Below are 16,806 nucleotides of genomic sequence, written 5' to 3'. Positions count from 1 at the left end.
TATCGAATTTTGCGATTTTATTCCTTTGAAAATCAACACTATTTTTATTCCTTTTTCTAGATTGAATATATTTTTTGTATTTTAGAGATGAAGTAAACGGTAACGAAGTCTTCTCGTGGTCCAGTTGCACGCGTCCTGTGTACTTCGTGGATGAGGAGACTCTCTTGGAACCCATTTCCAACGTCTATCAGGTCTTCGAGATCCCACACATCTTCAAACTGAACTTTACTCTCGACTTTGGTGAAAACGGATTTGCGGAACTGATGAACAGTCCCAAAATTATGTCAGTCAAAATAGATCTCTTGGAATCCCCTTTCGGAGAGTTCGGTATCCAGACCCAAGTTGACAGCGAGAGAGAACGCAGCAGTAATGACGTAATGATGTTGATGAAGACGAAATTTTACGTAACAATCCCAGCTCTTGGAAGAACAATGAGTTTGGACATAAACTCAGACATTTTCGAAGACTTGTCATTGATAAACGATTACCAGATTCAAACGATTTCTTCTGAATTTGGACAAGAAGTCGAGAAGTTCTATTCGGGAGTGATGGATTTGATCACTTGTTCCGAGGGATCTCAGGATTTCATAAACTCGGCTGTTATGACTCAAATGGGTGCCGCCTCTGAAGATGAAGTGCCTGTCAACTTCTGTTACGACATGGAACTTGAACTTCCCAATGATCAGGGATTTTTGGCTCAGCATATCAACTAGTTAGTTGGCTCTAACCAATTCATCTCAAAGTTTTGCCAATTTTTTTTTGCTGTTTAGTCTGCGATTCATCTCAGAATTTTCCTTGCTTTAGCTATCGGAGTTTTGGTTGTTTTTAAATCAGAATTTTGCGGAATTTGCAAAACCGGAATTTTGCGGAATTTGCAAATTTTATCTCAGAAAATTACACGATTTTGTCTCGAAAGTTTTGCAAACTGTTATCTTTAAAACTTGCAGTTCCATGACTACGATTTACTCTTTTTATTTGTTTTAAACTGTCAATTGTTTCAGCCAAACTAAGTCTGGGGCCATTGACTACATGCTGGATGTTGATTATTCCTGCGAGGACTACAAATACAGAGAGACTGCCAACTTCTCCATAAATGAGTCCGGATTCTGGAAACTTGCCGGAAACATGAGTGAGCCAAGCTGCTTTCTCTATAACATCACCAATTACCCCTTCCACGAAATTCCGCTGCAGAACTCTTCAGGAGTGGAACTGTTCCTCAGTACCGAAACTGGGTTCTTTCTGAAACTCAATTCCTCCGAGCATGCTGTGAAACCAAGTGTAATAGCTTACTCGTTTTTGAACGAAGACTACGCAATGCGCTCGTTGGCCAATCGCACTTCTAATTACGTAATCTGCTCCGTGTACCCGACTGCAGATTACGAACATGTTTTGCAGTGTAACTCCGACAGCGAACTCGGCTTTTCATCCATTACTAATCTCGCCTATGACTACGTAAACACGACTATGAAGAATGAACAGTGTGGAGTCCTGAAAGCCTTCTTGAACTCAACTTTGGTCCAGCTGCAGATGCTGAACAAGAACGGGACTCAGTTTGCCAATATGTCTATGGAGTATGCAGGATTTGAGCTCATGAGCATGGTCGCATTCTACAAACCAAGTAAGTTAAATAATGCATTCCATAGCAGAACCGATAAAACGCGTGTTCAAAGCAGATATCATCAAAAGACTTATTGTGATTCCATAATCTCTGCATGCAAACTTACTAAGAAACAAAAAAAGAGTTTAAGGCTAGCCAAATTTGGAAATTTTGGACTTTAAAAATAAATCACGAAATTTTTTTGTCAAATTAAGAATACTTAGGCAATAAAAGCTTTTTCAGAAGAAAAAATACCGGCAGGGGAAATTAGTTTAAATCAATAGATCCATAAGGCAATTTGAGTTTGGAAGGTTTAAACTTCAAACAAATTAACATTTTACAATTTATTTCCCTGAAAAATACCAAATGCTAAGTAAAACAAGGATAGCCGGTTGCTGTGCAAGTAGCAAAGAATGTTCCGATCATATTCATAAAAAATATTTAAAAGTTTGTTTCTTCAAACTAGTATCATTTCAGTCGGTGGTGTGATTCAAAAACTATACGATGGCATAGAAAAATAGTAATTTAGGCATGATTACCGACATTTATTTCCAAAAAATTGAACAAAAGCAGCTGAAAAAAAAACTTACTAAAAATAAATTTTCTGAATTTTTGCACAAAATTTTCATTTTTCTTTTTAAACCGTTTTTCATCAATCAAGTGCTAAATGAAACATCAAAAACTAGCTGTCTTGACAGTAAAATGAAGTTTTTGTGTGCTCGTAGTCTAAAAACAGTAAATTCTCATATAATGAGCGTTCCTCTATCGCGTTACTTGCTCAAAATAAGACTAAATCTAAAAATTATCAGACCAGTTTTTCTCAACACTGGGACATTTTTTGAAATTTTTTAATGTCGTTCATATCACGACTGAATAGGTTTCTTTATGATATAAATTACTCGGCCAATTCCGATGATTCTTTTCTGCTACCTGATTTTACGTGGAAAACAAAGAAAAACTAATGAAAAAAAACTTAAACACACTGAAAACTAAAATCCTCCGCATTTTCAACTGTTGGAACAACCAGGATATCCTCTCAAAATAGACAAAAATATCAAAAATTTGTAACGGTTTTTCTCATAATGTCATTCAAATCGCAAATGAAAGGGTTTCAGCATCATATATCACTCGCACTCGACACTTTCCGATGATTTTTTACGGTACTTAAATTTGCGTGGAAAAAGAAAAAAAAAAACTAAAACACTCTTCAGAACAAAGTTGCTCACAATTTTTCAAATAGTCGGAACAACAAAAAATTACTCAAAAGGAGACCTTGGTGAAATAAAAACACAAAGCTAGACGTTTTTTGCAACTGAAAGCCAAACAAAAACTTACTCAATTTAGCGAAATTAAAAGTTCGAAATCAAAATAAGCAACCTTTTAACTTTGATTGCATGTTTTTTTTTTCAGTTTTGTAAGGAGGAAAGCGTACATATGCATAGCAATTTCTGGTTGCAATGCCAGGAATACCATAGTGCATCGAGTATTGCTGATTGAAAATTTTGAAAATAAATTAAAGTCTTCCATCGGCCTATCAATTAAATTTCTTTAAAAAATCAAAATCTTGAAATCTGTGGTGGCCCAGAAAAAAATGTTTCTGCGCGAATTTGTCGCAAATCTTTAAATACTTTAGAATAATAATTGTTCTAATTTATAGGTGATCTTTTCAGTTCGGTTAATCAAGTAATCGAAAAATAATTTTTTGAAAAACGAAGACTAATTTTTGCGTGTTAAAGCATGACATTAAATTACTGCTTACTGCGTGAGCATAAACTGCATGAACTGCAGCTAAGCTCTTAAGAAGAGTTAATTAAGTAGCCTTTTTTATACCCGCATCCAGTTTCAAGCGTTAATAATCGATTATATTACGATTTTAGTACCAGTCTTACTAAAATTGAGAAACAATCGATTTTAATCAATTAATAATCGATTATAGTTCCTCTTTTTAAAATTAAATTTTAATTAATTATAATCTTTTTTAATCGATTATAATTGAATATTTATTCGTCCATTTTTTGATACAATTATAATCAATTATAATTGATTATAATCCATTATTTTTATTCAAATTTCTAATTCATTAGTTTTGCACAAAAATCCATTATAATCGATTATAATTGATTATAATCCCTTTTGTTTGTCCATTTTGTCTTCGAATTTGCATCTAAATTGCTTATATTTTATGCTTTTTGTAGACGTTGGTTCCTATGAAAAATGAGAAAAATGTTTTCAAAGTTTTCCAATCAATGAAATTTATAAGGTTTTTTTTCCATTTCTTCCCCATTAGAGTTGTTGTGATGCATTTTTCAAGTTTTTAACCACCAAAACATCAGCAAATTGATTTAGTTTCATGATTGATTCGGAAGATTTGTTTTTCATCTACCGCGGGAATCTTTCCACTAATATGAAAGGATCTCTATGAAATTTTTGTTTCGAGGTAAAACTTTGTGTTCAGATGAACCAAAGTGTTCAAGAGATCTCTCTTTTAGAGAGTTTCTTATGGACACAAAAAATAACCCATAAGATATAATTCGAATATAAATTTGAATTGGTAAAATTTTGGCAAAATAAGAGATTATAATAGATTAAAATTGATTCTAAGGGTTTTTAAAAAAAACTATAATCAATTATAATCGATTATAAGAGATTATTATCTCTTGGAAAATATCACGAATATAATCAATTATAAACCCTTTAAATACCTAATTTTGGTAATTATAATTAATTATGATTGTCAAAAAATCATCATAAAATTCCGTTATAATCGATTATTTACGCCTAAACTTGGATGCGGGTAGGCAATAATATGTAAAATTTGGATTAAACTGGAAAAAGTTGAAATGACTTTGAATCAAATTGTGTTAAAGGATATTGAAATATAATTGAATTTGTTAAAATAAAGGATTCTCTGATCAGGCGCACAATACCAATCGTGCCTTTTGTAAGCACACCGGAACAAGTGTTCGTTTCTCGCCGGTGTTTGCCTTTGAATTATCGCTGGTTGTGAGTTGTCCTTTTTAACGAATCACCTACGAATTTTTTTTTCATTTGATTGCTGGTTCTTATCTGATAAATTCAGTTTTAGTTTTGTTCAAATTCATTTTTCTCATATGACTTCCCGCATCCAGTTTCAAGCGTTAATAATCAATTATATTACGATTTTAGTACCAGTCTTACTAAAATTGAGAAACAATCGATTTTAATCAATTAAAAATCGATTATAATCTCTCTTTTTAAGATCAAATTATAATTAATTATAATCCAGTATAATCGATTATTTATTCGTCCATTTTTCGATACAATTATAATCAGGGGCTGATTTATGGGGCGGGGGCGGAAGCCCCCCCCCTCAGGGATTCGACCCCCTGCCGACCCAAAGTGTCCCCTCTTTGGTGCTTTTTAAGAAATCCTTTTTTGGCCGACCGACCTTAAAAATTTTTTAAAGGTGCCTTTGGCGCCAATAAATACTGAATTTGAGGGGGGAGCGCGCGGCGAAAAAAAAGCGATTTTTTGGTCAAAATTTTCAAAAAGTGCTCAAAAACGACTTTTTGGACTGTTTTTTTTTCAAAATTTTGCCTGAGGCGCAGAACATTTTGCCAAAACGGACTAAATCGTGCTTAGGGAGAGCTCGAAAGATCATTTCGGTGGAACTAAAAAAAGTTTTCGGTCGACTTAAAATTTTGCCAAAAATTTTGCCAAAACAGGGATAAACCGTGCTTAGGGAGAGCTCGAAAGATGGCTCTTTTTCTTTTCCCCCCACCTCACACGAACATGAATTTTATGGTCTAACGAGTGGTTTTAAAAGGTTGATTATGAAGACCAAATATGTTTGTCATAACCTAAGTCAATTTTCATAAGAATTGAACAAAGTGAACATAATTTTTACTGATAAAATTTTACAGGTGGGGGGGGGGGAAGGAAAAAGAGCCCGAAAGATCATTTCGGTCGACCTAAAAAAAATTCGAAAAAAAAATCCGCTCTAACCCCCAACCCCCCCCCCCCCCCCCCCCCTCGAGAAAATCCTAGATCCGCCCCTGATTATAATTAATTATAATTGTCAAAAAATCATCATAATAATCCGTTATAATTGATTATACGCCTAAACTTGGATGCGGGTTTTGCACCAAATCTGAAAAATTCTTCACCTGAATGCGATGCGTTAACTTCTATCAATTAACTCGCTTTTAAGATCAACTTTATATCAACTTTATCTTAGAAAATCTTAACAATTCGTTTTTAACAAAACTTAACAAATCGTTTTAATCTTAAGTGACATGTTTGTATTCCGAATCAGAGTTGAATTTGATTATCTGGTTCCCACGTGCCGCGAAGATCACTTATAAAACACTAAGTGAAGTTTGAACTTTGATTACGAGCTCAGCAGTTGTCTGAAAACTTTTATCTTGATTGATGTTTTAAGACGTTCTTTCGAACAAATTTAGTTGTGTTTGAAGCTTCGTTTTGCCTGTTTGCATATTATAATAAAACATTGCTCTAATTTTAGGGTCGACTTTCGACTGAGGGCTCTCCGATAGCTTAAAATTGTGTATAAATTTCAAGAAGTTTGTGAAACCTTGACTCAATCAGGGGTGGATTTATGGGGAGGGGCGAGGGGTGGCGGCGGAATTGAATTTGAATTTAGAGACAGTATAAAGATCACAGGGATTCGACCCCCTGCCGACCCAAAGGGTCTCCCCTTTGTACTATTTTGAGACATCCATTTTTGGTGGCGGACACTAATAATTTTCCAAAAGCGCCAAAATTCCAAAATTCACTAAACTTGTGTGGGAAGTGCGCGCCAAAAAAACGCGATTTGTATGTCAAAATTTTTCAAAAACTGCCTAAAAGCGTCTTTTTTGGACTGTTTTTTCAAATATATGTTTTTTTAATGCTTTGTGAGAGCTCGGAAAATCAATTTGGTTCGACGTAAATAAGGCCGACAAAAGAAATTTTGCCGCCTCCTCCCTTCGAGAAAATCTTAGATCCGCCCCTGCAATCAATTAATGGCAAGCCCAAAACTAATTGCAAACTTTGAAAGTGTTCGGTGCAATCAATTTGATTGCTAGCCCAAAAATTATTCGGCACAATCATTTTTTTTGTATTAACACATATAGATAGCGTGCGATCAATTATTGCAAGTAATAATTCAAAAAGTGAAAAATATGATTGGTGTATTGTTAACTCTTGTGACAAAAGACTTGCTGGAGCTGATGAATTGAGTTTTTTAGCCTAAAATTGGTTGCTAGCCTGCAAGAAAAATCATATTCAAGATTTCTAAAGCAGAAAATTTTCTGCTCACTCATTTAAAATAGCAATATTCTTGTTCATACAGGCACTGCTTGAGTTTTTTGTACACTTTTACCGGTTTGTGTTTTTTTTTGCAGTAGGATTGTTCCAAATGATTTATTGCTTTTCCAGATGTCTTTTTCAAAACTTGACATCAAATAATTGCATTTAACTTGGTGTTAGCAATTATTTCTGCCTCGTTTCGGTTCTGGTTTCGTGTAGCTGGTTGATTGGCAACATTTCATTTCATGCGTAAATTAACCGTAATTATCGGAAATTACAAGACTACAAAAAATATCGAACTGACATAAATTTTACAAATTTTGGTATTTAAAAGCAGAATTCAATGTCATAAAATACGCAAAGTGAAAGCATTAATAAATCAATTTTGAAACATCGCCTTAGAACTTGTGAACTTTGCTTGGATCTTTCAGTTTTTTCGTATTTTTTCATACACTGTTCTTTGTTCACCAGAAAATTCATTACTTACGACCATGGTTTTTCTCACTAAGAGTTTTAGCGAGAACAGCAATCATTTATTGCAATAATTCAAATTTCGCAAAGTTCAGATTGATTGCAATTATTTGGAACCAAATAATTTTAACCTCCAACCCCCTTAGTCTGCTGCTGGTCAGCACTGCTGGTTATTGCTCTCTGGTATCATTGCGCTGTTGTAATATCAGCACCGGTGGCAAGAATGTTAAATACTGGAGCTAATTTTGAGTTAGCTATTCGTTTGTGTTTCAGTGAACTCCTCGAACGGGACCGAGTTGTGTAGAGTAGTGGACTATGACATGGTGTCCCAGTCTAAGCAGATGCACACGGACGAACAATGTGTACAGGTATAACCCAGTCTAGTTTTGTTTTACATCATGTCTCTTGATTTTGACTTATAGGATTTTCTTTTAAAATCGGTTAATCCAATTATCATTGTTCCGATTTAGAAGAAATGTGGAAAATTTATACTTGGGGTGATTTTTCTTATCTAGTCAACTTTCTGCGATCGAAATATTGGTTTTATTTAAAAAAAGTTATAACCTGTTGAAGATACCGACTCCTTGAGTTCAAATGTAGAAAAAAATATATTTTACCATTGATTTTTTGTGAAGTTTGGAAGGTTTGAAACTCATCAGTTTTGCCATGCTCTTGACTAATTTATGCGCGGTGTGAAAACCCTGTTTGTGTTTCTGGAGGCGTAACCCGATTTCTTTATGCTTGGCAATATTTCACGTATCAGCAACCCGAAAACGGACAGACCATATCAGTAAACTGAAAATGAATTTTCTTGATCAATAATTCCAAATTTGTTTTCAAATTAAATATGTTTGTTATTGGCTAACTAATAAACTTGCTAGGAAGTATGCGCATAGTTTGAAATTAAAATCTAACGCTAAATAATTGAAATATTGCACTCAATAAGGATGAAATTTCTTTCAATTTGATTCGTTTATGCGTTAATTTTAAGCTCAGTCACTACGTAATATGACGCAACCGGTTAAATAATTTTTTCATCATTCGATTAGCTGATATGGTAATTTACAGGTACATTGATTTACTGCAGGCACACCAATTAATCAATACCTATTAAAGGCCAGTCAGAATATTCAGGGTTTTGTCCCGATATATGAGGCAGTCTTGTTGGTCCGAACTGGAGATTTAATCCGTCTTAGAAATCGTTCCAAGATGGTTGAACGAAACTTATTTGCCATAACTGATTTGTTACTAGGTTTTAAACTTAGTACTTTAAATGGCTTTGGGGGGGGGGGGGATGAGTTTCACAAGAAATTTCAAATTGAAAAAAAAATTTCGTTTTCTTTTATTACATTTGGTTTTTTCAAGTCATTAATGTTTCATAGACCTTAAAAGGTAGTCGGAACATTCAATGCTTTCCCCTGATACGAGCAATCTTGTTAATTTTATAAATATAATGTTTATTTATATAGAATACCTAGCATATTTTTAAAATGTAATTTTATACCCTCACTCAGCTAAACGAAAAAGTTATTGATTGACTTACAATTAAATATGTTCGTTTTATCAAATTTCTAATTAATTATAAGTGCCAAAATTAATTGTTTAACTTTGGCACTGAGAAAAATACTATGCGAAATTTTTCTATGCTAAACAAAATGCGTATCTGAAATAATGCTCTAAAAACCACACTTCTAAATGTGCGGCTTAAGTTCTCATTTCAAACAAAACTGAATTAATTGTTTTTGATAAGGACGCAGAAAATTACCAATAGTTCTTATTGATGCGGCTGATAAAATTAAACCGAACGAAAATGACTGTTATCCAACAGTTTTTATTCAAATAATCTTTAATTGTTGTAGAAGTCTACAAGTATTAGGTAAACTGGCTATCAGACTACAATTTTTTTTCAAGTGAACACCAAATGTCTTACATAACGATTGATTGAGTATTTTATTTGTGAACAAAACATTATTTAACATGATAAGAAAACCCGAAAGTTTATATGAATTGAATCGGTTTAATTGCAAAAAATACAGCAAAGGAAGCCAATTAGAGGTTGATGTCGTTTTTGTCTCATTTTTTCTTAGCTCGAGTGAAGAAAAAACAAGAAAAAAACGATACCTACCTGTAATGGGCTTCCTTTGCAGATTTTTTTTGCAAACAAACAAATTTAATTCAAATAACCATGTGGGTTTTTTTAAATAATCGATTATAATCGATTATAATCAATTATAATTTTTTTTTTGTTTTAAAAGATTGTAACATTATAATCCATTTTTAATCAATTATAATTTATTCTTCTTGAAACTTACGAAGACTGACAATAAAAAAAAAATCCCTTATAATCTATTAATTTCTCTTTTTACTGAGTGCGGGTCGTCCCAGTTATTATCGAGTTTTTCTCTTAATCTTCCTCTGATCTTCAGGACATGATAAGGGATCCAATGTGGTCTAAAATAGACACCGAAATGCTCGACACCATCTCAACCGTCGAACCAGAGTGAGTCAATTCATTATATTAATTACATATGTTATATTTAATTCCATGGGCGGATTCTTAGGAATTTTCAGTTTTTGAACTTTTTGATGGAGATTTTTCAACCCGGGACGCGTCTCAAAAAATTACAAAAAGGTCTTTGATAAAACTATTCCTAAAAGAGTATCATAGGGCGGCAAGTAGTTAACGATTATAGAGAAGTACAGGGGCAGATTTAGGGGGGGGGGGCGGACGCCCCCTCCTCAGTGATTCGACCCCCTGCCGACCCAAAGGGTCCCCTTTTGTACTATTTTGAGATATCCATTTTTGATGACGGACCCTAAAGTTTTCTAAAGGCGCCTTCTGCGCCAATATATACTAATTTTGAGCGGGGAGCGCACACCTTGGTCAAAATTGTTCAAAAAGTGCTTAAAAACGTCTTTTTTGGCCATTTTTTTTTCAAAATTTTGCCTGCGGCGCGGCAAATTAGGCCAAAACAGGGACTTTTTAGTGCTCTGGGAGAGCTCAAAAAATCAATTTTATCGACCTAAAAAAAATTCGACCAAATTGAATTGAAGTCGACCATATTGATTTCGAAAATTTTTTAACAACCCCCCCCCCCTTCGAGAAAATCCTAGATCCGCTCTGGAGAAGTAGTATATGCTAACACTTAAAATTTCCGACAAAATAGAGATCTGATTTTTGAATCAAGATTTTCTTTTTTTAGAGATGCTTACGAAATGACATCTGAATGGTTCAAACAGGGACAGAAGAGTGGCTCTAATTTGTCCATGCAGGAGATGATGGTCATGATGGCAAACATGCGGGACATGATGATGGACACATTAGAGTCATACTTGATGCTGTAGAAACAGTAATTGAGCCAATGTTCATGCAAAAGCGAACATGACTGTATAACTGAGAATAAAGTTATAACTATGTAATTGGATTAACTTTGAGTGATCGATTGAATTTTTTGTAGCATTGAGTTTACATTGAAATTGCAGAATCTCGCTGTTAAAAATTTTCCTATTGGATTCTGTTTTTGTTGCAGAAAACAGTCATGACTAGGCAAACATCTCAATTTGGGTTGCCAAAATTTGCAAATATTTGAGAAACCTTTACATCTGAATTTTTTGGCTGAGATAAACCTAAAATTTTGCTAAATAATTTTTGGCACCATAGTACACTGAATTTGAGGAGAGGAAGCGCCAAAAAAAGTAACTTTTTGGTCAGTTTTTTTTCAGAAATTTTATTATTTTCAAAAAAAATTGGCTGGGGATTTAAAAAGTAGCGAAATATGGCATCTACTGTTTCCTCTCAACTCGAAGAACCCAAATTGGCTGACCTGAAAAAAAATGTCGACGAAATTTTCTAAAAATTAGCCTCTCGTCAAAAATTTCCCAAAGGTTTCCCGAAAAACTGAAGGTTTCCCGGCCCTCGGGCCAGATACTTTTTTGCTGTTCTTTCCACAACAAGAAATTTGAGCCCCTATAAATACAGATTAAAACAGCCAATTTGGATGAGCAGTGAAAAAAGAACGGCTACGGTACGAGGTTTAAGTTCCCTTATAATCTACCTTTGACGAAAAATTTGCGAATACAGACAATTTATCCACGAGTGGAAAGTCCAAAATACAAGTTATTCAGCTATCTATGGAATGAATGGAACAACAACATTTTTTTTGGTTTTTTCTTCGTGGCTGGGTAATGATTCCTCACCCTCAAGCAAGCAACAATAATGGTCCATGGTTGGCATCGTCCATCCGACTTTTGCTTGACCGACAAAAACAAAAACATACAATAAGCGCAGAAAAACTGTTCCGACTTCTATGACGTGACTAAAAAAAATTTTAAAATAACAAAAATAATTATTTTTTTTTGTATTTGTTTTCGAAAGATATCATTCAGGAGGTGAGGGCAGGGGAAGGTATGCGATGAAGAGGTATTGTAACGGTACTAAAGCATTAACGGAACAGTGCTGGCTTTTTGCGCTTTCAGAGATAGGGTTTTGCGATAGTTTTTGCTATTAACGCGTGAGCGGAAATTTAATCCGCTTTAGTCATCGTTCCTTACTGAAATGAGGTGTGCTATTTTTTGAAAGTTTCATCAACGTTTTTTAAAGAAACACTACTCAAAAAACCTGGAAAGATGTTCGGAACATTCTGGGCTTCGTCTTGATGCGAGCAGTTTTGTTTAATTTTAAGACCAAAGGTGACTCTGAAATGACTGATTTAAATTTAACTTTTGAACATTGCTTCAAAATGCTGGATCAACATTGATTTGCTCTTCGACGTTAAACCGCTCATCCCCTATCCTTGAATTTTTTTAAAAGATTTTTCTGAAAGTATAATTTAATTTTACTTTTGATTTTTTCTGATAAAACATTTTTTTTTCTTCAACGTCATCGGAGATGTTTTAAGCTTACGTTTTTTGCTTCCAACTAATGGTTTAAAAAGATTTCTAAAATGCTCATTCTTCTAGATTTGTACATCTGGAATCAATGAAAAAAAAACTCGTACTTTTATATTCTTCCATTCTTTTTTTGTGCTTTTTCAGATTTTGGGTTTGAATTTTTATTGAAATCCAATTATGTAAAATTTGAGATTTTTGATATTTATTAAGCAAACAATTTTTTAGAAATCAGTTTCTTTTCGACCCTTTTTGGTAGGTTTTGACTAGAAAATTGCACAGTTTTTTTTGTGCGCGCTCTTCTCAATACTAATATATATGCACCGATAGCTAATTATAAGTTGTTTTTAGGGTTTATCAGTCAAATATGGCTGCTCTGAAGTCCAAAAAAGTACCAAAAAAGCAAACTTTTTTTCGCTAGTCAAAAAACTTAGTGAACAGCACTTCACTAAAATGACAAAAAAAGATATTCATCTGTTTGTTATAAAATTTTAAAAAGATTATGAACTTTAATTTTTGAGCTGTTTGGTATTAATTTTATCTCGTCTATCTATGGAACAGCTTCCGGGAAATATCGAAATGAGATTTTCACCGTTCTTTTTTTAGTATTGTAAAATTTTGGGGTTTGGAGCAATAATTTTTACGCTTTTGTGGTTTGAAGCTCAACTTCAGCTCCTTATTTTTATTGACATTTCGCCTTTCATCTCCATATTCTGAGGATCTTGAAATAATATTTTGTTTTATATTGTAGATAATCTAAACATTTAGTTCAATCTATTTTTTTTCAATCGCCAAGCAAGAAAGCAGAAATGAATCTTTATGTTTTGGACACTAACAGCAAAAAGTATTAGTAAGACTTTATAAGCGTGCCAAAAAACTTAGAAATGATCATGAAGGTTTAATTCAAAATTTTATGTTTGCAAATGAAAATCTAAATTCATTGCTAATAAGATTCTAAATACAAAAGTTTGTGTTGGCTTTTGCCGTACAATCATAAAACTAAATGGTTAGTTTCTACTTTGTCGTATGTCGTCTCTTGTCCGGGGTCTTCTTCCAATTCCGGGTAGTTCTATTATCGTTCGGAATATCGGCTCTGATCTATTGAGTCGTAGAGACATTTCAATTAAATTATTATCGTATAACATTTTGAAAATGTTTCGTCTAATTTCTAATCTATTTTTGGTTAGTTCTAAGCTATTAAGGTCTTATTCGAGACTTATGGTCGCACCAGATAAGTTAGGACCGATGTGGTTAACTCATAGAGCAATTTCGGATAGGGTACACCGTCTGCTCGTCACGCTATCTTATTTTCGGCCGGATAGATTCGTGCAACTTCTTAGTCTAATACCGATCCTAATCTTACTCTTATACTTACTAGTCTCAGGGTGTTTAACTAGTCTCTGCTAGGCTCAAAAGATCTAGGGTATACTGGTTTATTGCGGCTGCTGAAGTTCTCTTGGAGAGGCAACTAATTTCTAAGTTAAATTCAAATCTCTCTGGTGCTGAAATTACAAGTAATTTCAGCACTTACAAATAAGTGGGTTGTTAGTTAGATGGATCATGATTGGTTAATATTAAATATTTTATAGTGATAAAATATCTAATTTATAACCAATAATAAAATGTAGTTTAGATCTGGTTCCACCCATCCGGGGTTTACAGAATTTTTGATTTTTATCTTCTTTCTGTAATTGGAGGATGGATGATGATCGTTGGTATTTGGCGAACATCATTTTCTTATTCTGTTCTGGGAGAAGAAGGCTCCAGGAAGATAGAATCGTCGACATGAAGTTGTTAGCTGTTTGTTCGACGATGACTGCGACCGCCGGTGAAATCAATCTGATTTCAAGATGGTTTGCTATGATTGCTTATTCTGCTTTGGTGGAGAACTGATTGAGTATCACTCTCGTCTGGGAATGGCGTGAAGATTGTGTTTGGAGGGAATGCCTTGTAACTCGGATCTGTACGTATACTTGAACATCGAGGTGGTCATTTTCTGATTCAATGAAGTCCTTTTCTGCGAAGTCGAGTCGTACTCTAAATCCTTTTTGAGTCGTGATTGTAGGCGTCATGTTGGTTGTGTTTAGCCATTCTGTAGGTTGAGTGTGATGGGGTCGTCTAGTCTTTGGATGTTCGTCTTTGTGGTTATGTATGATCTATATACTGCATATTATGATTTACATTTTATAAAGTTTTGTTAATTCAGTTTTTTAGTTATGATTTTGTTTAATTGTTTTCGCAAAAGCGTTTTGGTTTTAGTTCAGTTATTTTTAAGAGTTACTCACCCTTGAGTACCTCTTGTCAAAAAAATAGTGTGGTCACAAAGCGTGGATGTAGCACGGTGGGTTAGGCCGGCTATAGAGCATGCTCAGGACGTCCTCTCTGGTTGGTTAGGCCAGGAGTGGGAGTATGATTTCATGCTGGTTTTTTAAGGGGTCCTGTTTTGTGCTATCGTTTTATGTTATATTATTTCTGGTTTTTTTTGGTTACTTTGGTTGTGTCATTTTCTCAAAAATCAAATTGTTTTGGGTTTGGGTTTGTCTTGGTGTTTTATTATTTATTATTTAGATTTGGTAATAGTTCTCAAAAGACTAATTTATCCAGGTTTAAGCTGGTTTTCTCCGGTTTTCCGTAGGTTTTCTTTTCTTAGTCATGCTGTTAGTTTGTGGTTTATGGTTTTTAGTAAGCTTCGTTGGTTAGTTTGGGTTATTATATAATTCCATTCCAACCGGGTTAAAGGAAAGTTGGAAACTTGTTATCGCTTGTTTGAGTTTTTGTTAGTGAAATTTTAAAACTTGAATTAATTATTTTAAACAATTCTTCGTGGGCGAGCTTTGCGATTGTAGATAGAATTCTTGTACGGGTGAATAGAAGATATACAGAAGTTTAGTACTGCTTTCTTCTCTGTATAAATTTATTACTTTAAATTTGAATTTTACTGCTTTGTGGGGGTCTGAAATTATAAATTGATTTTCATCGTATTTTTTTTACTGCGTTTAGGGAAATAATCCATAGATTAATTTACTTAATTTGAAATTGAAATTGACTGCATTATTTAGTGCTGTAGGTTTAATAGATTTTGTTATGATTAAAAGAGTTTGTATTTTTATTTGTTTTTTCTTGTTTGTAGGTGATCGTGGTGTGAAGACTAAAAAAAATGTAAATTATTTATAAAGAATGGTTAGTTTTATTTTGAAATAGTTAGTTTTAAATTATTAAATTCATATTTACCTTAGTTGTCGGGAAAGAAGCCATTAGGGAAAACATCGTGAATAGCATCTGATGTGGTTAGTAATTTTGCTAGTATGCATACGATGTTTTTAGTTTGTAGCAGTGGCCAAAGCAGTTGAAGTGCTTTTATGGTTTTTAATTCTTCGGTGCCTACTGCAAATTCGTGAGTTGTGTTCTGACTTAGATTGTAAATTTTGTGATTGTATTTAGCGTTGTGGATGAATTCTAAAACCGGTATTTCTATAGGTTGAATATATTCATACGGTGCTACTAGGGGTCGAGATTCTTCTTCGTTGAAGGTCTTGGTGAGGTGACAGAATATATACATCTGGGTGATTGGGTCATAATTTCGGAGGATGCCTTGAATGTTAGTATCTTTAATACAATTTGTGAAGTTTAGGAAAAACGGTGAGGTGTATTTAGAATTTATGAATTGAAGTCTGTGGTGAGGTTGTCGTGATGGTGTGTGTAAATGAAAATGATTCTGGATAAAACGATAATAAGTGTAGGTGTGTGTTTGTGTAGTTCTCAACACGATGTCGTGTGAACAGTGCAAATCACGTTCTTTTGGTGTAAGAAAATGAAAGTTTGGTGAAAATGTTTGAAATTTTTTGTGAAATGATTCGTATGCTTGAATGTCTGATAATGCTTCTGAAATAATGTGGTCATGCTTTTTATTTAGTATGCTTAGTGTGAATAAGTAGGATGTTTTAATGAAAAATTTTTCTGTTAATTGTGGATTTGCAAATTGATCATCGTCAAGAAATTGATCTTGATTAGATCTGATGATGTTAGGATCATAATATTCAATTGAATAGTCGTTAGCTCGGGGTGCAGTGAATGTTTTTAGTAATTTTTAAAATCCTATGTATGTAAATTGTCGGGATGTTAATGACGTGGTTAGTCTAATCAATTCGTTTTTATTTCTCTCAATATCTTTTGTGGTGTTATGGAGTGGTAGCGCAAGGGGATTAGTATAATTGTAATAAGCGGTCCAATGAAGTGTGGGTAATAACACATGTTCATCTACAAAAAGATGTGGTTCAGGGTTAGGGTCGGATTGATTTAATGTATATTGGGGAAATAAATTTAGGGTTATTTGAAGATAATTTGTAGTATTGGTGTGGTCTGGATGGTTAACGTATTGTCGGGCGGTTCCCGGTTTGGATGAGAACGGGTGATTTGGGAATTTACGTTTAAAGGTTCTGTAAGCTCGGTTAGTACTAGTGGTTGTTTCTGTTGATGTGGATGATTGAGCTAATGAAGGAGTATAATCTAAAATTGGTGTAGGTGTTGCTGGATTTTATGATGTTATTGTTGATGATAGTTGG

At 34.0% G+C, this 16,806-nt stretch overlaps 1 protein-coding gene across 1 annotated transcript; it reads left to right on the top strand.

The window, feature by feature from the left end:
• Positions 1-85: 85 nt before the first annotated feature.
• Positions 86-10,805, top strand: LOC134857312 (uncharacterized; the record flags this gene model as incomplete). Its single annotated transcript, XM_063873705.1, is given in 5 exon segments — positions 86-712; positions 1,002-1,618; positions 7,631-7,725; positions 9,784-9,857; positions 10,561-10,805. Coding segments are annotated over 5 exon segments (1,555 nt in total), but the record flags the coding sequence as incomplete, so codon positions are not given.
• Between the last annotated feature and the right edge of the window lie 6,001 nt (positions 10,806-16,806).

This window comes from Symsagittifera roscoffensis, chromosome 1 (assembly GCF_963678635.1).
Source record: "Symsagittifera roscoffensis chromosome 1, txSymRosc1.1, whole genome shotgun sequence".
NCBI lineage: Eukaryota > Metazoa > Xenacoelomorpha > Acoela > Convolutidae > Symsagittifera > Symsagittifera roscoffensis.
Note: the sequence above shows the minus strand (reverse complement) of the source record. Positions and strands in the feature narration are given on the sequence as shown.